Consider the following 24,794-nt stretch of genomic DNA (forward strand, 5'->3'; position numbering starts at 1 on the left):
TTAAAATTATGTGAATTTTTTATTTTCTTCCTCTCTATTACACAAATACCAAATTCTACAAAAACACACAAAAAGCACCAGTGTTATCATCTTTGCTCTTGAGAAATGTCCAGCTAAAGTTAAAACTTTAAAAAAAACCCCAAATCCCCATTATATCCCAGTCCTCCCCGGATGTGGGGTTCAGCACCAGAACTAGGGCTAATATGCCCTGAGTGAGGATCTACCTTAACAGTACTGTTATCTTAAGTAGACTGATCACAGGGATATCAAAGAAGGCTGAGCCACCCCAGATGGATATTGGCAATTTTAACCTTTACCTACTTTTTTAGAGTTAGGTTTTCAAAATAAACAATAAATCTTTAAGTAAGAGAGAGAAAAAAGGTAGACAATTTTATAGGTGCAGTGCATGGTAAACGACATTAATTTGGGGAATTAACCCCTCAGTGCCAGGAAGACAAATTAAAGTTTTCAATCAGATGCCCAATTGTACTTACTATTCAGTGCTAGGAAGGATCTGCTTGTCTCTAAGGGTAGGTTGACTCAACTTTCCCCAGAAGGCTTTTGATTTTTCACCATTTGTGCTTCTTGGTTTTTTTGGCACTATGTTCAGTAAATCCAGAAGGTACAATTTCAACCTTCACCTTAAGAAAGCTATGCTGCTAACTACACAAGTGCTTCCACACACCCTCCACCCTGCACAAATTATATGCTATATCTTTATTTACAAAGTGCACACTAATGTTCCCCTTTCTGTAATATGGAGCTTAAGGAAAATCAACACTCTCATTTTTTGGTGCTAAACTCTTAGAGCCCTAGGATAGTAAGTCACTTTATATTTCAAAGTATTTGCTGTTGTATTCTCTATGAAATGTGATGGTTGTTCCCTTCCTAAATGTATTATCCTCAATCCTATCTCCTACCTCAAATCTCTTAATGAATTTGGTCTCCTTTTGGTTCCCTTTCCCTACAGTCAGCTGAGTCAATAATGTCCTGGGTTTTGAAGAATGTGACCAAATTAGAAACTGAGGCATGATTCAGGCTGCTGTCAGGAAGTCATTATCATCACTTTGGGGCAGGGAAGAAAGACTGCTTTGGCACACTATTTCCCCCACCTGCTCATCCACCCCATCTCCTTTTATATTTGCCATCATGGGACTCAGGATTGACCCACCAAAGTAGGAAGGTAGTTGGTTGCTAGAAAGAATGTCTAGGGAAAATTAAGTTTGCTCAGAAGAACAATGATGGTACCACTGGTCGAGGTATTATTCCCATGTATTTTACAACTTTAAATGGCACATAAAGAGTAATAGTGTTGGCCCATTCTGAAAGGGAACAAGGGTCTAGAGCGGAATGGGGATGTTGTTAGACAGAAGAGGTTTCTTCCCCCTGGGTAGGATCCTTGGCAGAGAGGCTGCCAGAGATGTTGTCAGACTCAAGCAGTTCAACAATACTGTAGGGTGAGCAGTCCTCCAGGCCAAGTTTGCTACAGAGCCATCCACAGAAGCCCTTCTCCATGTCCCGGGCAGCCAGCCACCATGCTCCCCAGGACCATGAGAGCTGGGCTACAGCAGCATAGAGGCCCAGAGAAGAAGCCACAGCCATGATGAGGACTGGATAAAAGAGGATGAGGCAGGGGCAGCAGGATATCTTGTGCCAAAAGGTCCTCTCCTCATTGTATACCAGGAAAATGTTGTACCAAGTGATGGTACCATAGTAGAAAGAAACAATGAAGGAAAGGACAAAAATCACAGGCAAGCAGACCACCGTCCACAAAACCACGTGGGGACCACGGTCTGCTCCTATTTGACAAGCCTTCTTTCCCTCTGGTGCAGCTTCATTTGCGAACTCTTTGGACTTGGTCAATTCCTGCAGCTCCTTCTCTGTTAAAGTAACATGGATGTCTACCATCTGACCCTTTTTCTTCCCCCGAGTGATGGTACCAGTTAATGTCACATAGCGGCTATCTTGGGGCATGTTCCACAAACCTGCATAAGTAAAAGAGGAAAAGGTCAGCACCAGAAGCTGGAATTTTCATGACATGATTGCTATATCTCAAATGGAAATCTCCCAAGGCCTATCACTGTTTTACCACTCATGAAACAGTTGGATTGCTCAAGCTTATCTTTGGACCTTTGTATATGTGGGGAAAGATGATTTGCTAAAACTGAAATTCAGTTAGCTTTGGTAAGAGCTTAGATACATGAGATAGTTTAATTACTTAGTAAATTCATCATCATAAAATATAACAGGTTTAAAAAAAATATTGACCCTAATCTGTAAACTTATAACTAGCCCGTAAGTCCTGCCACGGTTGCCATTCTGAAAGAAATTATTAACTGGACCCTAATCTGTAAAGGGTTTAATTTAGTATGGGAAGAGCCAATTGGGAGGCTCCCCCTCCCCCACTGCCTCCCAGACTGATAAGAAAACTCTGGGCCTGCTCCCTCTTCCTCTCCCAAGGCATATACTCTCTGCTGGTAAATTGGACGTTAGATGTCACTACTGGGTATAATTCCAAGCCTCTTTGCTTTTCAATGAAAGCAAATACCAGGATTTATTGATATGGAACAAACTTAAAGATAAGGATAAAGAAAAGTAAATTATGTGACCTGACTGTGTTTTGACTTTCTCCCTGCTGCCATGAAATTTTCTTCCTTGTCTCTTGCCTGTGTCTGGCTGGTCCACTACTGCTTACACCCCTGAGTCGAATCTCCTCCTGTAGCTCCTTCCTGTCTCTGTAGCATCTCCCTGCATCTCCTTTCTCAGTCTTTCTACCAATCACCACTCCTCTTCACTACTCCTTTTGACTCTTCCTCACTCTTCCTCCCTTTCACTGTCAGCTGCCCCCTTCACCATACTATCCCTGTATGGTCCTACCGACCAAAGAACTCCTTTTCCTATGTCTTCACTACATCCTTCTTTTCACTACCCCCACTCCTGAATATAAAACCCGTATCTCTCAGGAACCACAGGCCAGCTGACACCCACACCCCCAAGCTAATTCATTGGCACCCCCAGGGCTGTGCTCAAGACTGGCTGGCACATAGGTTTTCCTGCAAACCCCCTCCTGGCTGGGCAGAGGGACCCAGGCTGGGTGTGAGGTTTTTAATCCTTATCCCCACTGGGAAGAGAAACCCGGGGCATGTGGTGCATGAGGCTTACATGCTTGGGATGGTTTCAGGGAGAGCAGTCATGCTGGGGGAGGGGCGGCTCATTTGGGGCACCCAAGGCTAATTTTAGCAGCTTACACAGGGTATACTTTCTACTTTGTAAACTTTCAAAGAACTATAGAAAAGTGAATTATCATTATTGGGAGGCAGTATGTGTGGGAAAGCACACTGTTAGGAGAAGTCGACATTAACCACAGCTCTGACACTGACTAGTTGTGGGCCATGATAAGCCAATTAGCCTCCTTGAGCCTCACTTTACTCATCCATAGGGATAAGGACTGGACCTGTGATTTCACTGGTATGTGAAAGTTCTGGATGAGCAAACACTATGAATATAGTTCAGTATTTTCTCTGCAACTTAGCCTTAGAGATTTGGGTCTTAGGAAGTTGCCCACAGCACTGAGAAGTTAGGTGACATTACTGGTATGTGTCCCAGTGGGGTCACTTATCTCACTACTGTATCAAATAGGGATAATGATTCTTCCAGGGTGGTTTTGAGAAAAGTGGCATGTACATCTTAAAAGTACTCTATGAATATGAAGTCCAGGATTTCCAGAAATTGTACTATTTTCATCCATCTATTCATTCAATGATATTTTTACTAATCAAATTATAAATTGAACAATTATCTACAGAAACAGATAAACAAAAATTTGGAAAACAAATAATTAAATAACTGTACAACCTGGAGGGACTCTCCCTCCTTCAAACTTTCACAAAGTTCGGGACAGCTAGGTGGTGAAGTGGATAGAGCACCGGCCCTGGAGTCAGGAGTACCTGAGTTCAAATCTGGCCTCAGACACTTAACACTTACTAGCTGTGTGACCCTGGGCAAGTCACTTAACCCCAATTGCCTCACTAAAAAACAAAAAAACAAACTTTCACAAAGTTCCATCCTAACAAGCTATCCCAGATCTAATATATTTTGTAGGTTCACAACTGCATCAAACCGTTACTAATGACCCTTCCCTCCCATATTTGTATACTTTTAATAGTAATCCATGAGATGAGATTAACTCAAAAGGTCTTTCAATCAATCAATAAATCTTTATAAAGTACCTACTAGTGCCAGCACAGTGCTGAGCAGTGAAAAATGAAACACCACAGTGAAAAAGTGACAATAAACCATCTCCTCCATAAAATTGTAGCACACTCTTCCATCTGTTCAGCTGATCTCACTGGGCCTGCTCCCTCTTCCTCTCCCAAGGCATATACTCTCTGCTGGTAAATTGGACGTTAGATGTCACTACTGGGCATAATTCCAAGCCTCTTCTGGAAGTCATAAGGTCATGATTTACCTGTGGTCCATTGATGCTATGCTCACTGCTGGATGGCTTTTCTTCACTGAGCACAAAGTTGATTCTTCTTCTAGAATTTGCCTTCAGTAGGAGTCTTTTATTAGCTAAAGTGCTCCCTTTTCATCATTTATATTTAGTTTAACAAGCAAAAGTTGAAGCTGCAGCTTACTTCCCCACCTAACTAATTGATTTAATGTAAATGAGGAGGAGAAGTAAAAAGAATAAAGTTCCTTTGGTGGAATGATTTCCAATGTAGCCTTTTACCTTACTGTTTTGTTTTAAATTACTGCCTTTATGATGATACCTGCATTTGAATTCTCCTCCATTCCCAATAAATAATATAAATAAGAAGTAAAATCTTACATCAAATTGTTAGTAGTTAACAAAGCAAAACCAAATGAATCAACAGGCAAAATATATTGGTTTTGTTCAGTGTACCTATGGAAGTCTACTTGAGATTGTTATTCCTAGCTCTACATTCTTCCTTACTTTTTATTATTAAAATCAAGTCACTTGGGGCAGTTAGGTGGTACAGTAGATAAAGCACCAGCCCTGGATTCAGGAGGACCTGAGTTCAAATCCAGCCTCAGACACTTGACACTAACTAGCTGTGGGACCCTGGGCAAGTCGCTTAATCCTCCTTGCCCCACAAAATAGATAGATAGATAGATAGATAGATAGATAGATAGATAGATAGATAGATAGATAGATAGATAGATAGATTGAGAGATAAGTGAATGAATGAATAAATGAATGAATGAATAAATAAGGAAATATATGAATAAATAAAAAAAAGAAATAATCAAGTCACAGATTTCTTGTTCTGCTGATCTCACTTTGTATCATTTCAAATCTGTGTGCATTTTTCATGTTTGTAGCTTTATGGTATCACAAAATTCCATTGTTAATGAATGTGGTAAAAATTATTGAAATATTGATATTATAAATTATTCAGCCACTTTCCAATCATTGAACATATTTCCCTCTTTATTTTACTGTTATAAGTCATCCATATACTTTTTGTTCAAACAGATATTTTTAAAAGAAATTTGTAGGGGGCAGTGAGTTGGCACAGTGGATGAAGCACTGACCCTGGATTCAAGAGGACCTGAGTTCAAATCTGGCCTCAGACACTTGACACTTAGTAGCTGTGTGAAAGTCACTTAGCTCTCATTGCCCTGCAAGAACAAAGAAAAAGAAATATAAATGTAGAAAGTGATATGCTATCAGACACAAAAACCCTATTAGGTGGTTTTAGAATCACTGATCATGAGATCAGAGGCTGGAGCTAGAAGAGACCACAGAGACCATTTTGTCTAACCCTCTCATTTTCCAAATGAAGAAGGTTAAGTAACTTGCCCAAGGTCATACAGATGAGTATCAGAAGCAGTACTTGAACCCAAGGCCTCTGATTCCAGAGTCACTGGGGTTTTCATAAGTGACATGCTTCTTCTCTTAACTGTTTTCTAGAAATATGCCTTGCGGAGGAGGTCTATTTGGGTGTTGTTGGGAAGTATCTCCTGTGTCGAATCAAAATGCATCAATTTAAAAAAAATAAATCATTGTGGAAGCAGACACTCCTACTTTTTAAAGTATACATTAGAAAGAATAAAAACCCTTCAATACTTTTAAAAGAAATGAACCAACTGGTAGAAACTGGTTGTTCTCCCAAATGGTCATTTTCTCAATGATGGGAAACCACCAACCCCAGAGAAACTTACTCTCAGCCACAGCATGGCCAAGGAACTTGTCTCCCTCCTCCTCTATGGAACGTTCTCCTTCTTCATATTCTTCCTGTTCCTCATCTGCTTTCTCATTTTCTAACCGGTAGACAATAATAGATTCTGGTCGAGATTCCTTCTTTTTCTTCTTCCTTCGGCCCATCGTGGCTTCTCCATCAAGGGCCAGGGCAGCAGCCATTACCTTCCTGAGAGATCCATGATGAGGACTTGATGGCTGACTCTTTTCTTCCATAGGCATGGGTTCCTCCATCATAGTGCTGATCCAAGCTTGATCCAATTCTTGAGAAGTGTTTGTCCTAGAGGGAAGTTCACAATTCACACATCACACAGACTCTGCTTCGGTGCTATTGAGCAACAGATACCCCATGCCTATGTTCACCCTGAAGAAGAAAAAACACCGTCTCTATCAATGAGGGAACAAATAGGGATTAATACATGAAAGAAAATAAAAACAGAAAATTCAGTCTCTTCAAGCCCTAATCCAAGATTTGACATTCCTTGGCACTGTGATCATGGGAAAAGGACAGTCCATATTTAGGGGGCTAATTGCTAAATGTCACAATATTCTCATTTAAGACTTTTTTTTATTTTTGAGGGAATGCATGGATGATTGCTTTGATGGAAGGACAGGATGAGTACTCTGAAAAGTTATTGACATTTCTATGAAAAGGAGCCTTACACATTAGTACCAGTCAAGCTTGTTATGAAAAGTTTCCAAATCTGTGGGCTCAAAGATGAAAATCTGATATTTGCATAGCATTTTGCAAATAACTGGCATCCACAGATGCAACAGCACTCACAGTATCACAGAATCTCAGAGCTGGATGGAACCTAGAGCCATCTAGTCTAAACCATATCTGAAAAAAAATCCTGTCTACAACAGAAACAAGAAGTGATTATCAGCTTTTGCTTAAAGACCTTCAGCAGGGTAAGAGTCCATTTGCTCTTGGGTAGGCCACTCTACTATAAGAGAGGGGCTTTCCCTCTCCATGTTACTTGATGTGTTAAGTCATTCTTCAGTTTCTTTATCTGACTCTGTGACCCCATTTGAGGTTTACTTGGCAAAGATACTGGAGTGGTTTGCCATTCCTCCTCCAGCTCATTTTATAGATGAGAAAACTGAAGCAAATGGTATTTGCTGACTTGCCCAGATTCACAGAACTAGTAAGTGTCTGGGGCTGGATTCGAACTCAGGAAGACGAGTCTTTCTGACTCCAGACTCAGTGCACTATCCACTTCACCAAACTGCCTTATCTATGCTTTATGACTCCTTTGTCTTCTATGCATCTCTTTGATGGACTGGGAATAGAATAACACAAGAGGCAGAGCAAACAAGCGAGCCATGTTTCTAAAATGAATGGCAGTAGTGGGAGTCCAAAAGTTGATTACAGGATTGGAAGCATTTTATATATGGCTATATCAGAGGTAACAAAACAAGCTCCTTGAAGACTTTACAAAAAAGAAAAGACTTAGGGGCAGGTAGGTGGCACAGTGGATAGAGTACTGGCCCTGGATTCAGGAGGACCTGAGTATAAATCCAGTCTTAGACACTTGACACTTACTAGCTGTGTGACCCTGGGCAAGTCATTTAACCCCAATTGCCACACCAAAAAAAAAAAAAGAAAGAAAAAAAGAAAGAAAAGAAAAGAAAAGAATTCTATACAGTGTCAGGAATTATGAGTTAATCTTTTGCCACATAAATATCCTATATTTATGCTTTACTACATAGCACTTTAAGTTTATACTTACCTTTCCCATGAATGCTATGTATACTTGTGAGAGAGTGAGCCCTCAGCCATTTAGGAGAATGCTTTGTATCAACTCTTTTTGCTATAATATCATAATAAAGGTTTTAGTTAAAGGCTAATTAAATCACTGGCTGATTGTTAATGAGAAGCACACTACTGGGGGCTCTTGAGCTTTTTTCTTTCTATGCTCATTTTCTTTCTTGCTTCATCAATTTTTATCACTCACACGAATATATACATGAATATAGTATGTGTATTTTTACATTGTCGGTGCATATATTAGTATTTTTATTTATTCATTCTATACAACTTCATATATGTATTTTCCCATATTCTTTATATTCTTCACATTTGGTGCAAGCGTGTTTGTGTGCATGTGTGTGTGTGTGTGTGTGTGTGTGTGTGTGTGTGTGTGTATTTGGGAGGACCAGAATTGTAACTTTTTGGGCATAGGAAATTTCTTGTGATATAATTCCCTTTACCAACAGATTCATACACATTCTATATCCTAAAGTCCTAGAGATTTGTCTGGAGTATTGAGATATTAAGAGATTGGCCCTGGGTCACATGGCCAATATGTGTCAGACACAGGTCTTGAATCCAGTCTTCCTTGCTTCAAAGAAGTTCCTTGTTCCCCATCCATTATGTCATGACACCTATCATACTGTAATTTCTTATAGTACAATAATTTCCAATTATTTTTAACCATTATCTAATCACTGAAAAAGTGGGTAATTTCCTTTTTTTTCTATTCCCTATCACATTGCTATGAATATTTCATATAAATTAGGGGTGTTTTGGGGGTAGTTTCTATAACATTTTAAGATTCTGGTCCTGGTACAAATTAACTTTAATTTTTAAAATTCTCAACTTAATAACAAATAAAATGAGCATTTACCAGGGGCAGCTAGGTGGCACAGTGGACAAAGCACCAGCCCTGGATTCAGGAGGACCTGAGTTCAAATCTGACCCCAGACACTTGACACTTATGAGCTGTGTGACCCTGGGCAAGTCACTTAACCCTCATTGACCACCCCCCAAAATAAAAAAATTTTAAAATGAGCATTTAGCCATACATAGAAAAGGACTATATATGAAGTTGTGAATAACTATTTTTTTTACAGCTTCCATTTCTTTTTATGGTTATGTAATCTTCTACAGTGGCTGGACATTTTCACCTTTGAATTTTAATGTGAGAAGCTTTTCCTGGAACTTGGGGTTATGTCTCTAATAATCATCTTTGTGTTCTTGGTTATCAAAAAAACAAAGGGACAAAGTATTTTTCAAAAGTCAACAACTCCAGGACACATAGGGACAATAATTCCCAGCCAGGTAGTACAGACTCAGCATTGGTTACTATTCTCTTTAAACCAAAGACACCTTCCCCCCACCCCCAATATCATGCTCCCTCTTCCTTCCCTACAGGTTTTCAGCCTCTCAGGGCAGCCTGCCTCCCCTGAGTCTATGATTTAGAGTCATAGTGTGGAGCCCTACATGGGGCTACTTTGAGAACTTCCACTTTTTTGGTCAGTCTAGGTCCCCAGAGATCAGCTGACTACTACCCTTCATAGAAGATTGACTTGGGGAATGGCTAAACAAATTGTGGTTTCTGTTCATGATGGAATATTGCTCTGCTATAAGAAATGATGAGCTCAGGGCAACTGGTGGTGCAGTGGATAAAGTACCTGCCCTGGATTCAGGAGGAACTGGGTTCAAATCTGGCCTCAGACACTTGACACTTACTAGCTGTGTGACCCTGGGCAAGTCACTTAACCCTCAGTGTCCCACAAAAAAAAAAAAAAAGAAAGAAAGAATTGATGAGCTGGAGGGACTTCCAGAGCAGAGCCAAGATGCCAGAGGAAAGTCCATGAACTCTTGAACTCATGACATGATTCCTTCAAAAAACATCCAAATAATGCCATAGGACAATGCCTGGCACAGCAAGACCCACAGAAGAATGTGCTGAAGTCATCTTCCAACCAAGAACAGCTTGGAAGGTCAGAAGGATGGAGCTGCTGTGCTGAGACAGGAGTGGAGCCCAACCCCACAGTCTCCCTGACACAGATCCAGTCCCAGGAAGGCTTCACCAGAGAAGGAGACCCCCAGAGCCTCTGAATCAGCTGAAGTGCCAGTGTGATCTGGATCTAATCTTCCAGTCTGGTAATAGGGTTGAGCCTGTGGCAGGGGGGGGACTACAGGGGTCTATGCTGGAACTGAGACAGAATTTGGATTTTTCACCTACTGGGAACCAGGAGTTAAGCTTGAGTAGCAGTGGCCCAGGTAGGAGAGGGGCACAGGCTCATCAGAGCTGACAACCACAACATACAAAGCTGGTTGATTAGCAATTTGGTCTGGGGTCATCTACTGACCAGGGAACAGTCCAGGTGAGTGAAGAACCTGGTCCTCCTTAAATCATACCACCTGGGACTTAAGCTTGGGATACTGCATCCTGGAAACAGCACCCCACTTTAAGGAGCTAAAAGTCAAGTAAAAGAAAGGCAAGATGAGCAGACAGAGAAAGGTGAGGACCATAGAAAGTTTCTTCAGTGACAAGGAAGATTGAGGTGCACCCTCAGAGGAAGATGTCAATGTCAGGGCCCCTATATCTAAAGCTTCCAAGAAAAATATGAATTGGTCTCAGGCCATAGAGGTACTCAAAAAGGACTTTGAAGATAAAGTTAGAGAGGTAGAGGAAAAAATGGAAAGTGAAATGACAGAACTGCAGGAAAGACATGAGAAAAAAGTCAACAGTTTGAAAAGTCAAATTGGCCAAATGGAAAAGGAGGTACAAAAGCTCTCTGATGAAAATAATTGCCTAAAAATTAGGATTGAACAAATGGAAACTAGTGACTTTATGAGAAATCAAGACACAATAAAGCAAATCCAAATAAATAAAAAAATAGAGAGCAATGGTAAATATCTTCTGGGAAAAACTGCTGACCTGGAAAATAGGTCCAGGAGAGATAATTTGGAAATTATTGGTCTACCTGAAGACCATGATCAAGGAAAGAGCTTAGACATCATCTTCCAAGATATTCTCAGGGAAAATTGCCCTGATGTTCTAGAAACAGAAGATAAAACAGTAATTGGAAAAATCCACCAATCACCTCCAGAAAAAGATCTCCAAAGGAAAACTCCTAGGAATATTAAAGCCAAGTTCCAGAGATGTCAGGTCAAGGAGAAAATATTGGAAGCTGCCAAAAAGAAAGAATTCAAGTACTGTGGAGCCCCAGTCAGGATAGCACAAGATCTAGCAGCTTCTACAGTAATGGACTGGAGGGCATAGAATATAATATTCCAGATTGCAAAGGAATTGGGATTACAACCAAAAATCACCTACCCAGCAAAACAGCATAATCTTTCAGAGGAAAAAATGGAACTTTAATGAAAAAAGAGGATTTTCAGGTATTCATGATGAAAAGACCCAAGGGAACCATAAAAAATTGGAGTTGGGGGACATAACTGAGGTCATACAGTGGGTAACTGTCTTGTGTCTGAGGCTGGGTTTTGGCTGGGATCCCCCTAGGTCCAGGGTTGATGCTTTGTCCACTGTGTCACCTAGCTGCCCCATGATGACATCTTTAGGGTTAAATTGAGGGGTGAAGGGAATGCACTGGGGGAGGGGGAAGGGCAGAGGTGAGATCCTACATGAAAGAAACAGGAAAAGGCTTATGGAGTGGGGGAATAGAGGGGCAGGAGCAGGGCAGTAAATGAATTTTACACTCATCAGAAAAGGCTCAAAGACCTTAAACTCATCAGAGTTGCCTCAAGGAGGTACTAACACACACACCCAACTGGGTGGAGTAATCTATTTAATCTGGGCAGTAAATGAGCCTAACACTTATCAGAATTGGCTCAAGGAGGGAATACCATATACACTCAATTGGGTGGAGTAATCTCTCTAACCCTGCAGGAAAATAGAAGGGGAAGGGGATAAAGAGAAAGAGGGGCAAAAGAAGGAAGGGCAGATTTGGGGAGGGGCAAGACAGAAACAAATCCCTTTTGAAGAGGGATAGGATGAAAGAAGATGGACAATAGAATAAATATCATGGGGAAGGGAAGAGGATGGAAGGGAAACAGTTAACAATAGTAATCATGAAAAAGAGAAGAGGGAAAAAAATTGTACCAAAAATATTTATAACAATTCTTGGTGTTGGCTAAGAAATGAGAATCAAGGGCATGTCCATCAATTGAGGAATGACTGAAGAGGCTGTGATATATGATTGTGGTGGCATGGTCTTGTGCTATAGGAAATGACAAACAGGATGATCCCAGAAAAATCTGGAAAGACTCATGAACTGATGTATAGTGAAGTGAACCTAGCTGGGAGGACATTATGCATAGTGACAGCAGTATTGTTCAGTGAGCAATTGTGAATGACTTAACTACTCTCAGCAATTCAATGATCCAAGACAATCCCAAGGGACTATTGATGAAGCTTACTATCCACACCCATAGAAAGAACTGATAAAAAGAGCACTTGTGGATTGTATATATATAACCTGGTTGCTATTTTGTGAAGGGCGGAGGAAAGGGAGAAAAATTTGGAACTCTAAATCTTATGTAAATGAATGTTGAGAACTACCCTTACATATAACTGGAAAAAAATAAAATACATGTTTGTTGCAAATAAAATAAAAGAAAGCAAGAAAGAAAAAAGAAATAATGAGTTAACGACTAGAACAGCATGGAGAAACCTCCATGAAATAATGAAGAGTGAAATGAACATTGTATAAAGTAACAGGAGTATTGTTTTTTTCTTTTGGAGGGGTGGGGCAATGAGGGTTAAGTGACTTGCCCAGAGTCACACAGCTAGTGTCAAGTGTCCAGTCCAGATTTGAACTCAGGTCCTCCAGAATCCAGGACTGGTGCTTTATCTACTGTGCTACGTAGCTGCCCCTAGGAGTATTGTTTTTAAGAACATCTTTGAGCAATCAAGTCTATCTAACTATTATAAATACCCCAATTTACTGCAAAGATCCTATATGGGAAGATGCTATTCAAATTCAGAAAAAAGAACTGACACACATATGTATGTATGTATGTATATCTGTGTACACACACACACACACACACACACTGAGATTTGTGCCTAACAGTAGCCATCTCAAAGTTTGGAGGGATGGAGAAGGGGAAAGAAATAAACGTTACATGATATCTTTGATGTGTACTTCTTAAAAACAGCAAATTGTACATAATAGATCTGCAATTTCAGGTTCATTTCTCTGTTTTTCTGTCCTACTTTGCTATGGAAATACTTGGTTTATTTCTTAAATTCAGAATAAATAATTTTTTTTTTAAAGTTCGACTTAGGATATCCTAGTACTACTACTCATGAGTCCCCACTAGTACGCTTTCCATTTTAATTAGTACATATCAATTAATTTTAGTGTGGAATATTTACTAAGGTGGCATAGTAAAAACAGTTCATATAAAATACCCCCCCCCAAGTCTGGGATACATTGTCTCAAAATTACACACAGGTCAATGGGAAAAGCAGGTTCAAACACAGAGTACTATAGTAGCAAGGTACACATATAGCATAAATATGGATGGCAAAAAGGTAACTCATAGCTCCTGGTTACTGGAAGTCCTTTCTTGAATCCATTGGCTCACATTCTTTTTTGGTGAAAGAGGACACACTCCTTGAAGCTGCACCATTCCTTGGCTGGCAATCATGTTATATGTCTGCGTCCACCTTTGTCCTCAGTGTGTGTGTCTCTCTCTCTGCTTCTGAATGAATGTATTCCTCCTTCTTTAGATACTCTCTTGGCTTCCTCAGTGACCCTTTCTTGTTACACTAAGCCAGTGTTCTGTAAGGCCCCATTCTCAACCCTTTGCTCAGCTTTCTGGGGACAATTTCCCCATTTTAAAGATGGGAAAGACCCGCAGGATCATAGATCTGGGGCTGGAAGGCACCTTAGTTTTGAGGGGGGTGGGGTGGGGATTTTTTTTCTTTTTTTGCAGGGCAATGAGGGTTAAGTGACTTGCCCAGAGTCACACAGTGGAAGGCATCTTAAAGAGCATCTAGCTCAATTATTTCATTTGATAAAAAAATCCCCAGGGAAGGATTGATTCAAGTGATGCCATGTAAGAATTGTGCTAGAACAGAAACACCCTGGCCAGATGTTGTGAGAGGGATCTGAGGAAAACTATAGGATACAGTACAATTTTTTTCTCAGGCTCATAATTTGCACATGAAAGTTCTATTCCTTGCATTAGTACTTCAAGTCCTCAAAAGTTCCTAAGAATTTGTTCTTCAGTGAAAATTGAAGCCTCTCTAAAAAATCAAAGGTTAATAATTGTGGTGGCTCTTACTTGAGAAGAGGAGCCCATCTAACCTTCAGGACCAGAAGGACTCTTATCCCAAACAGGGTAACCAGCCATTTTTCTTCTTTATGTCTCAGGAGGGAAAACCAGGAGAGCCTTTGATTGCGTATAAAGGAAAATCTTCCTGACAGTGAGAGTACTTGGTCTTTAAAATGGATAACTAAGGGAAGTTGTAGCATGGTCTTCCATTAAGGGGGCAGGGGGTGGGGGTGTCTAAGAACAGGAGCAATAATCTTCTCTGGTTTGAATGGTGATTTTGCTTGAATACAGGGAAATGTACTGGATGTCTTCTCTGCATTGCTGTCATTATTCAGATTCTGTGATTCTAAATGTGGGATTCTCCACAATCACTTGACAAGGCAGGCATCTGTTCTATTGTGGAGAAAATGCATGGAGTTGTGAGACAGATGGGAGAACAAGCAGCAACACTGTCTTGGCAAATGAAGTACAGATTTTCCTGTTTCAAAGGAATTCCTGGTAACTGGATGCCTGAAAGGGAGACAATGAAAATGTAGCAGGTACTTTGCCCTTTCCCCTGAATAAGGTCGGCAGCCTGGAAACCTTGTCAAATCAGAAAGCATTTCATAAGTACCTTTTGTGTGTCATACATTGTGCCAAGCATTAAGGATACAAAGGCATAAAGCTGTCTCTGTTCTCAAGGTGTTTATAGATTAATGAAGAGACAACATGCAATTATGTACAAATAATACATTTGTGTGTGAATATATATATAACAGTGTACATCATATGCATGAGTATGTGCATGTGTATACATATACACATCCATATGTCTATATACACACACATGCACATATGTGTTTGTGTGTATACATATAAAATTGGTGATGACAGAAGGAAATAAGTTAAGGAGGACTGGGAAAGGCTTCTTGTAGAAAGTGGGACTTAAGCTGTCTTGAAGGAAGACTGGAAGTGGAAATAAGGGTGGATAGGACTGCAGATGTGGGAGAGCCTAGAAATAGCAAAATCAAGTGGCTTTTTTTGTTAAGTATTTAAATCCCACAGTGAAGTCATTACACTAAGGAGCAATGACAATGAATGAGAAGTGGATTATGATTAGAAGCATCTATCCCCCAACCTTCTAGTATCAGTAGAAGCAACTCAGACAGATTGAGGGAGGTAATGACAAAACAAGAGGCCAAACCTACCTACAAGAAAACTTGAATAAAAGAAAAAAATGAAAGAAAGTGAAAAATAACATGTTTCAGTCTGTGTTTAGTCAATATCAGTTCTTTCTTTGGAGGTTGATAGTATGCTTCATCATTAGTCCTTTGGAATTGTCTTGGATTGAGAATAGTTAAATCATTCACAGCTCTTCATCAAACAATATTCCTGTCTTTGTGCACAACGTTCTCTTGGTTCTGCAGAGCCCCACTTTAGCAAAGAGTTAAAATTCAAGCAATAGGCTGGAAAAATGAGCAAACAGCAGAAAAAGATCCTGACTATATAAAGTTACTATTATGAGGGGGAAGATCAAAAGATAAACTCAGAAGAAGCCAACAAAGTCAAAACTCATACATCCAAAGTATCAAAGAGAAATATGATTTAGCCTCAGGCCATGGAAAAGCTCAAAAAGAATTTAAAAAATCAAGTGAGGTAGAGGAAAAATTGGAATGGGAAACGAGATGAAATTATAATGAGAAATGAGATAAAAAAAGTCAACAGCTTAGTAAAAAGATACAAAAAATGCTGAAGAAAAGAACACATAAAAAAAAAAAGACAGGGAGCAGCTAGGTGGCGCAGTGGATAAAGTACTGTCCCTGAATTCAGGAGTCCCTGAGTTCAAATCTGGCCCCAGACACTTGACACTTACTAGCTGTGTGACTCTGGGCAAGTCACTTAGCCCCCATTGCCCCACAAAAAAAAAAAAGATAGAATAGGCCAAATGATAAAAGAGGCACAAAAATCCAAGGAAGTGAACTCCTTATAAAACAGAATTGGCCAAATGGAAAAGGAGATGGAAAGGTTCATTACAGAAAGTAATTTCTTTCTTTTTTTTTTTTTTTGAGCATTAAGCATTTTTTTTACCACTTTTTAAAAAAATAAAATTATTTTATTATTTTCCAGTTATGTGTAGAAATAATTTTCAACATTTGTTTATATAAGATTTCCAATTTCAAAATTTTCTCCCTCCCCCCCTTCCTCCCCCCTTCCCCTAGACAGCAGTCAATCTGATATAGGTTATATATACATAATAACATTAAACATGTTTCGGCATTAGTCATGCTATATGAGAAGGATCAGAGGACAAAGGAAAAACCTCAAATCAGAAAACCAACAGCACCAAAAACAAAAGAAATAGTATGGTCCGGTCAGCATCCATATTCTACAGTTCCTTTTTTTTTTTTTCCTGGATTTGAAGAGCCTTTTCCATCATGAGTCCTTTGGCACTTTCTTGTTCCATTGAATTGGTGAGAAGAATCTAGTCTATCACAGTTGATCAACACATAACATTGATGATACCGTGTATAATGTTCTTCTGGTTCTACTCATCTCACTCATCATCAGTTCATGCAATTTCTTAAAAAATAGAATTGGGCAAATGGAAGCTAATGACTTTATAAAGCATCAAGGAACAATAAAACAAAATAAAAAGAATGAAAAAATAGAAGAAAATGTGAAATATCTTATTGGAAAAAACAACTGACATGGAAAATATATCCAGGAGAAATAATTTAAAAATTATTGGATTACTGGAAAGCTATGATAAAAAAAGAACCTAGAAATCATATTTCAAGAAATTATCAAGGAAAACTGACATTCTAGAACCAGAGGGTAAAACAGAAATTGAATTAATCCAATGATTACCTCCTGAAAGAGATCCCAAAATGAAAATTCCCATGAATATTCTAGCCAAATTCCAAAGCTCCCAGGTCAAGGATAAAATGTTGCATGCTGCCAAAAAGAAACAATTCAAATATCATGAACTCATAGTCAGTATAACACAATATTTAGCAGTTTCTACTTGAAAAGATCAGAGAGCTTGGAATATGATATTCCAGAGGGCAAGGAGCTAAGATTACAACCAAGAATCATCTATCCAGTAAAACAGCATAATCTTTCAGGGGAAAAATGGATATTCAATAAAATAGAGGCCTTTCAAATACACCTGATGAAAAGATCTGAGCTGAATAGAATATGTGACTTTCAAATACAAGATTCAAGAGCATTAAAAAGGTAAATAGGAAAGCAAAATCACAAGGGATTCAATAAGATTAATTGTTTCCATTTCTACATGGGAAATGATACTTGTAACTCCTAAAATCTTTCTCATTATTGGGACAATTAGAAGAAGTAAAACTAGATGGAAGGCTCAGTTGTGAGTTGAATATGATGGGATGATTATCTAAATAAATAAAATTAAGGGGTGAGAAAGAGGAATGCACTGGGAGAAGGGGAAAGGAAAGGTAGAATGGGGCAAATTATCTGACATAAAAGAGGTGCAAAAGAGATTTTATAGTGGAGGAAAAGATAAGGGAAGTGGCAGGCAGGGGGAGCACTTGAACCATACTTTAATTGAAATTGGCTCAAAGGGGGAATAGCATAAAAACTCAGTTGGGTGTGAAAATCTATCATGCCATATAGGAAAATAGAAGGGGAAAGGGATAAGTGAAGGGGGCAGGACTGAAAGAAGGGAAGGTAGATTACAGGAGGTAAAAGTCAGTGGCAAAACACTTTTGAGAATGGACAAGGTGAAAGAAAAGAGAGAATAGGGGGGAAATAGGATGTGGGAATAAATACAAAGTAATCATAACTGTGAAAAATTAAGGGAAGTTTCTCTGGTTAAGATCTCATTTCTCAAATATATAGACAGCTGAGTCAAATTTATAGAAATAAAAGCCATTCCTCAGTTGATAAATGGTAAGGATATGAGTAGTTTTCAGATGAAGTAATGAAAACTCTCTATAGTCATATGAAAAAAATGTTCCAAATTACGATTGATTAGGGAAATGCAAATTAGAACAACTCTGAGCTACCACCTCACACCTATCAGATTGGTTAATATGACAGAAAAAGAAAATGATAAAGATTGGAGGTTTTGTAAGAAAAGTAAGACACTAATGCACTGTTGGTGAAGTTATATACTGATCCAACCATTCTGGAGAAGAATTTGGAACTATTCCCAAAGGGCTATAAAACCATGCATAGCTTTTGAACAAGCAATAACACTACTAGGTCTGTTTCCAAAATGATAAAAAAGGAAAAGGAATTACATGTACAAAAATATTTACAGCAGCTCTTTTAGTGGTGGCAAAGAATTGGAAATTAATGGGATACCCATCAATTGGGGAATGGTTGAAAAAGTTGTGGTATATGATTGTGATGGAATACTATTATGCTATAAGAAATGGCAAACAGTATGCTCTCAGAAAGATTTACATGAAGTGAGCAGAGCCAGGAGAATATTATATAAAGTAATAGCAATGCTGTAAAATGATCAACTGGGAATAATGGCTATACTCAGCAATACAATAATCCAAGACAATTCCAAAGGATTTAGGTTGAAAAAGTCTATTCATTTCCAGAGTATACAAAACTAGCTAGTTAAAACCTGGCCTAACATATCAACAATACTTTGTTCCTTTGTGGTGACTGAAGATGAACCTGGCAGGATGTGCAATTAGTAAAAATCCTGAGGACTATGAAAGCACATACCAGCTTATCTACAGAGACTGCTCCCTCTGAGCCATTTGGAGATTTATGGTCCTTCCACAGACATTTTTATCTGCTAGAGCCTCCCTCTCTCACCTCTCCAACATTCCTGAGCCATTTGGGGTTTCATGGACCTTCCAAGATAGATCCTTATCTTCAAAGACCTCCAATTCACATTCTCTTATCAAATTGTTTGCTTTCAAGGCCTGAACTGTCAGACTGATTTGTGTTGTGCAAATGGAAAGAAGAAGATCCTATTGCAAACCAAGAAGCAGGAAATTAATCAGATACCAGACCTGACTGATATAGCAATGAAGCCATGAATCTTAACTGTCCAAGGACTGTGATTTTACTGCTTAAATATCTGCCTTCCCCAAGTTGTTTTGCTGGGAAGAGGTAATAACTATTGATTTGCTTTACTGTGTCTTGATTTCTCATAAGATCACTAGCTTCCATTTGTTCAATCCTAATTCTTAGTCAATTATTTTCTTCAGACAGCTTTTTAATCTTTTCCATTTGACTTTTCAAGCTGTTGAGTTTTTTCTCATGACTTTCCTATATCACTCTCATTTTTCTTTCCATTCTTTCCTCCCTCTCTCTAAATCTTCCTTCTGTCTCTCCTACTTTCTCTTCAAAGTCCCTGTCGAGAGCTTCCATGGCCTGAGACCAGTTCTTATTTTTCTTGGAAGCTTTGGATGTAGGGGCCCTGAGGTTATCTTCTTCTGAGGGTACACCTTGATCCTCCTTGTTGCTGAAGAAACTTTCTATAGTTCTAAACTTTATTTGCTTGCTCATATTGTCCTCTTTTACTTGACTTTTAACTCCCCACTGGGGGGGCCCTGCTTCTAGGATACACTAATGTCCTCAGCATCAGAGGGTCCCAGGTGTTTTGGTTTGAGGGAGGGAAGGTTTTTCTCTTGCCTGGCCTGTTCTCTGGTCTGAAGATAACCTCAAGCCTATTTACTAAACAACCAACCAGCAAATCTTTCTGTGGTGTGGTTCTTAGCTTTGACGAGGCTGTGTCCCTCCCCGACCTGGGCCTCCTGCTGCTCAGGATTTCTTCCTGGTTCCCTGCTGGGGAGGGACAGCTGAATTCTTCCTTAGGTCCCACTGACACCCCTGCACTTTCCCTCCACCCACACCCCAGACAGCCATTTAGCCCTCTCACTTGACCACAAGCTCAGTTCTAGAAGACCCTGGTACTGCAGCTGATTTGGAGGCTCAGGGGTTAAGTTCCTCTGGTGTGGCATGGCTGAGGTCTGTTTCAGCATGATCAGAGGTTGGACTTTACTGTTAGCTCAGCATGCCCCCCTTTAATCTGTCTATGGCTGGAAAATAATCTCAGCCTGTATTTTTGTGGGTTTTTCTACTCCAGGGGTTCTTTTATTGCTGTTTTTGGGGTAATTGTATCAGGAGCTCTGTGTGTTTAATGTGTTCCTCTGCCATTTTGGCTCCACCCCCCCCCCCCAAGAGGTAATAACTAAATGAGTGTTTGCCTTACTTCCATGGTAGAAAATCAATCTCTCAATTTCTCAATCTCTCTCTCTCTCTCTGTGTCTGTGTCTGTGTCTGTGTCTGTCTCTGTCTCTGTGTGCATGTCTCTGTGTGTGTGTTCTGCTAAGGGACAGTTTTTTGATGTCTCTTACTCTGTGTCTGTGGAGAACAGTTTACTGAACTGTGCTTCACTCTGGTCCCTGTAAGCTTACTGTTTCTTTGGGGGACAGTTCTCTTTTCAACTTCCCCTTGCTCTGGGTTGTGGAAAACTAGTTTTCTTACTCTGTTTATGTGGGGATCATTCTTATCTTCATCTTCTTCTTTTTTTGGGGGGGTGGCAATAAGAGTTAAATGACTTGCCCAGAGTCACACAGCTAGTGTCAAGTGGCTGAGGCCGCATTTGAACTCAGGTCCTCCTGAATCCAGGGCTGGTGCTTTATCTGCTGCCACCTAGCTGCCCCTGATCATTCTTTTCAATGAGAAAAAGAATTGATAGAATTTGGGAATGCAGATTGAAGCATAGTTTAACTTTACTTTCTTTAATTTTCTTGGATTTTTGTCAATATTTTCTTTCACAAGCTGACTTACATGAAATTGTTTTGCATGACTACACACATATAACCTATATAAAATTATTTGCCTTCTCAGTGAAGAGGGAGGGAATGGAGGTAGAGAATTGTGAATTCAAAAATTTGAAAAATGAATATTTAAAATTGTTTTACTTGTAATCAGGAAAAATAAAATATTAAAAAATAACAAAGAAAACTTTTAAATAATCATTAAAATGTGTAATGTTCATGAAGACTAGGGAAGCTAGGTGGTAAAATGAATAGAGTGACAGGCCTGGAGTCAGTAAGACATCTTCCTGAGTTTATATCTGGCCTCAGACATTTACTAGCTGTGGCAAGTCACTTAACACTGCTTGCCTCAGTTTTCTCATCTGTAAAATGACCTGGAGAAGAAAATGGCCAACCCTTCCCATATCTTTGCCAAGAAAACCCCAAATGGGGGTAACAAAGAATCAGACATGACTGAAAAGACTGAGTAACAAAAGGAGTTTTGAGGGGGCAAAGGCCATGGAATAAGGTTTCTGTTAGAAATTTGTTGTGGGATACTCAGCTAGGGCAAAGCTCCCAGCAGAAAAACTTTCTTCTCAATGAAGCAGTTCAGCAAATGGGTGTACACACAGTCTTTGAGAATTGCACTGGGGCACAGTGAAGGTAAGTGATTTGTCCAGAGTGCTTCAGAAAGGCAGGACTTGATCTGAGGCTTCCTGACTCCTGGGCTTGAGTTCTCTCTGTCTTTCTTGCCAAGTCTTCACAAGTTGTTAGGACGTTGAATAGGGCTTTAGTGACAGACTGAGGTCTGCTGTCTAAGGTTTATCACTAAGTTCACTATAAGGTGATGAATCTTTCATCCACTTCGAAAGATCACCTACTAAGTCAGAGAGGGAGAAGAGAGAACCCTCCATCAGGCAATCACTGGAACAGCATGATGTGGTGAAAAGATGGGTGAACTTGATGTCAGGGAGGCCCGAATTCAAATACCTCCTCCCATAATTCCTAGCTGTGACACCAGGGGGCAAATCAACCTGAGCCTTAGTTTCTTCATTTGTAAAGTAGTAATAATGACTCTACCCTCACAGGGTAAGCATCAAATGAGATAATGAATGTAAAATACTTTTAACAAGTTTTGAAGGGAGCTGCAGATGTCAGCAACAACATAACCGACATCCCACCTTTTCAGTGTAAAAATCTTTTTACATTTTTTAAAAAGAGAAGCCCATTTCCTTTTTCAAAGGGCATGAATTGCAATCTATGATCTACAACGTAAGAGGAGAAAAATCTACTAAAAACAAATTAGAAAGAATGAGATAGACAATGGATCAAGATAAAGAGAGGGGGCAGCTAGATGGCGCAGTGGTTAAAGCACTGGCCCTGGATTCAGGAGTACCTGAGTTCAAAGCTGGCCTCAGACACTTGACACTTACTAGCTGTGTGACCCTGGGCAAGTCGCTTAACCCCCATTGCCCCACAAAAAAAAAAAAGATAAAGGGGATACTGCTATCTTCTAGGAACTGAAGTCCTAGAGGCTGGGTGAGACCTAATGGTGACATACTTTCTATAAAGCCCCAGTAAAAATCTGGGTGGTATGCTTTTATGACTTATATTTATTTTTTGTAAAGGTATTAATATCATACCTGGGGAAAGAGTTACCTTCTAAAAAAACAACTGAGTCTTTAAAAAGATTTATATTGATATCCTCTTTTGTTGTTTTTATATTATTTATATTTCCCTTTGATTTCCAACCTCATTCCCCTTACAAAGACTTATCTTATAACAATTGACCTTGGGGCAGCTAGGTGGGGCAGTGAATAGAGCACCAGCCCTGGGGTCAGGGGTACCTGAGTTCAAATGTAGCCTCAGACACTTAACAGTTACTAGCTGTGTGACCCTGGTCAAGTCACTTAACTCCAATTGTCTCACCAAAAAAAAAAATGTACATAGAACAATTGACCTTTAAAAGAAGCATCCTTACTGTTCTCTCAAGATACTGGAGGACATCCTTATACACACCCCACTTCCCAGCCAAATTTTTAAGTAAAGGGAGACAGCCACCAGATCAGATCCATTTGCAAACCACTACTGTGTTGCATGCATGAAGCCAGATGAACAATATAAGGAGAAGAATCAGTACAATCCAACACTCAATTCGACACAAAACACCCAGGAACAATCGAGCTGCAGCGGGTCCAGCCCTTTTGTATTACACAGGCACAGGTAAGGAAGCTCCTCCTGTCTCCATCTCACACACTTGCAGAGATGAACACTCCCCAGCATGATTCCTTTTAAAGAAGAGCCCGTTATCATGTAACCAGAGGTGACACTGGCTCATCTCAGCTGCTGCTGAATCCAACATCCCCCACCTCCTTTCTTCCCTGTGAGTGCAGACGAGAAGGCGCTGGCCTAAGAGAACGGAGAGATGCTCCCATCGTTTTTTACCGGTACTCTTCCATTATGGTCCAACGTGTAAGCAGATGTAAACGCCAAGACACCTAACCTCCTCAGTGTAGCACATACGCATACTGGGGGAAGACTCTCGAATGAACAAGCCGCCCTTGCCACCGCCCTCCTTGGCAAAGCCCGTTTTTTGTTTTTGTTTTTGTCCCCTGCCCTGCTAGTCTGCTGCCCACAAGACCAGCAAGGACAACGCTTGAGGGTAAGAGAAGGGAACAAAAAAGCCAGTCAATTCGAGTCCTAGCTGGAGCGGTCAGGGATGCATGGTTTGCCTTTATCCCAGAGTAACAATGCAAATGGATTTTTTTTTTTTTGAGGAAAATGCATCCCATTCCCCACAAGGAGTCCTATCCTAGCTCTGGGCTTCCCCCCCCCCCCTTTTGTCACCGACCTTAAAACAAACAAACAAGATATAACAAAACAAAACAATGGAGCCAGATTCTCACCTGAGGCTGCACCTGTACCCAGGGCAGGGGAGAGGATGCAGGGATTGAGGAAACCGCCTCACCTTTCTTCCCAGTGTTTAGAGATCCCTCTGGTGGTGTCTGGGCTAAGCGTTGCGCTAGGGTGCGGTGAGCATCCTGCCCGGGTTTGCAGGGCTAGGATTCCTCCTCCCCACTGGCGATCACATGGTGCAAAAGTGGGTGGCCCTCCGGGAGCGGGGAATTGGTCCCATCCTAGGGTTTTCCGCCCACCTGTAAACTGTTGTGGACCCAGAACCTGTGCAAATAAGCTCCCTTGGGAAGGAGAGAAGCTTGCCCGGCTGGTGTGTGTCAGTTTCTCTGCCTGTCTGCTGGTCCGAGATCGATCGCTCCGTGGGTCAGAGACAAAGCAGGTCATGGAGACAGCAGCGAGGTTCAGGAGCTGCCTGGCTGCAGGGTTGTTACGGAACCAAGTGGCTATCGTCACTGGCGGCGGCACAGGCATTGGCAAGGCTATAGCCGCCGAGCTGCTCCACCTAGGTGTGTCTGTGTGCCCCCCCCCCCGAGCCGAGGTGCAGGGGCAGGGGGGGCATACTGGGGACAGTGAGCGGGAGGGGCAGAGTTGGGGCAGAGGACCCTGGGCTATGCCGGGGCAGTTTGAGGGACCGTAGGGGTAAAGCGGGGGCGCGGAGGGCGAAAGGGGCAGAGCAGAAGACTCTAGAGGAGAGACGGGTAAAGGCAGGGCAACTCTGGGGGAGAGGGATGGGCGTAGGGTGAGGGCGGAAGGGTAGGAGCTGGTGGGACACCAGGAGGCGAGGATCGAGGGAACATAGAGTAGGGCCTAGGAATGAAGGAAACAAGGGGACGCTGGGGAGGGGGAGCGGGGGTGGAAGCTATTGGTG

The 24,794-nt window shown here is 40.7% G+C and overlaps 2 protein-coding genes across 6 annotated transcripts in view; one reads left to right on the plus strand and one right to left on the minus strand.

Moving 5' to 3' along the window:
• Positions 1-24,081, minus strand: TMEM169 (transmembrane protein 169). Of its 4 annotated transcripts, none has more exons than XM_043996888.1 (3): positions 23,979-24,081; positions 6,190-6,590; positions 1-1,985 (listed from the first exon to the last, which is right to left on the minus strand). In XM_043996888.1, the coding sequence occupies exons 2-3, from the start codon at positions 6,461-6,463 to the stop codon at positions 1,363-1,365; spliced, it is 897 nt and encodes a 298-aa protein (XP_043852823.1). In that variant the 5' UTR covers positions 6,464-6,590; positions 23,979-24,081; the 3' UTR covers positions 1-1,362. The 4 variants fall into 4 exon arrangements, with proteins under 4 accessions (XP_043852823.1, XP_043852824.1, XP_043852822.1 ...); XM_043996889.1 differs by having other exon boundaries at positions 6,190-6,506; positions 23,979-24,075; XM_043996887.1 differs by having other exon boundaries at positions 6,190-6,506; positions 23,917-24,052.
• The window catches only part of LOC122750214 (peroxisomal trans-2-enoyl-CoA reductase-like), a 19,828-nt gene continuing 18,955 nt past the window's right edge, over positions 23,922-24,794 (plus strand). Inside the window, exon 1 of one of the 2 annotated variants that reach the window (XM_043996883.1) lies at positions 23,922-24,432. In XM_043996883.1, coding sequence (XP_043852818.1) covers positions 23,952-24,432 — 481 coding nt within the window. In that variant the 5' untranslated portion in view covers positions 23,922-23,951. The remainder of the gene's footprint in view (positions 24,433-24,794) is intronic. The other variant, XM_043996884.1, reaches the window with a different exon arrangement.

Source organism: Dromiciops gliroides, chromosome 3 (assembly GCF_019393635.1).
Source record: "Dromiciops gliroides isolate mDroGli1 chromosome 3, mDroGli1.pri, whole genome shotgun sequence".
NCBI classification, from domain to species: domain Eukaryota; kingdom Metazoa; phylum Chordata; class Mammalia; order Microbiotheria; family Microbiotheriidae; genus Dromiciops; species Dromiciops gliroides.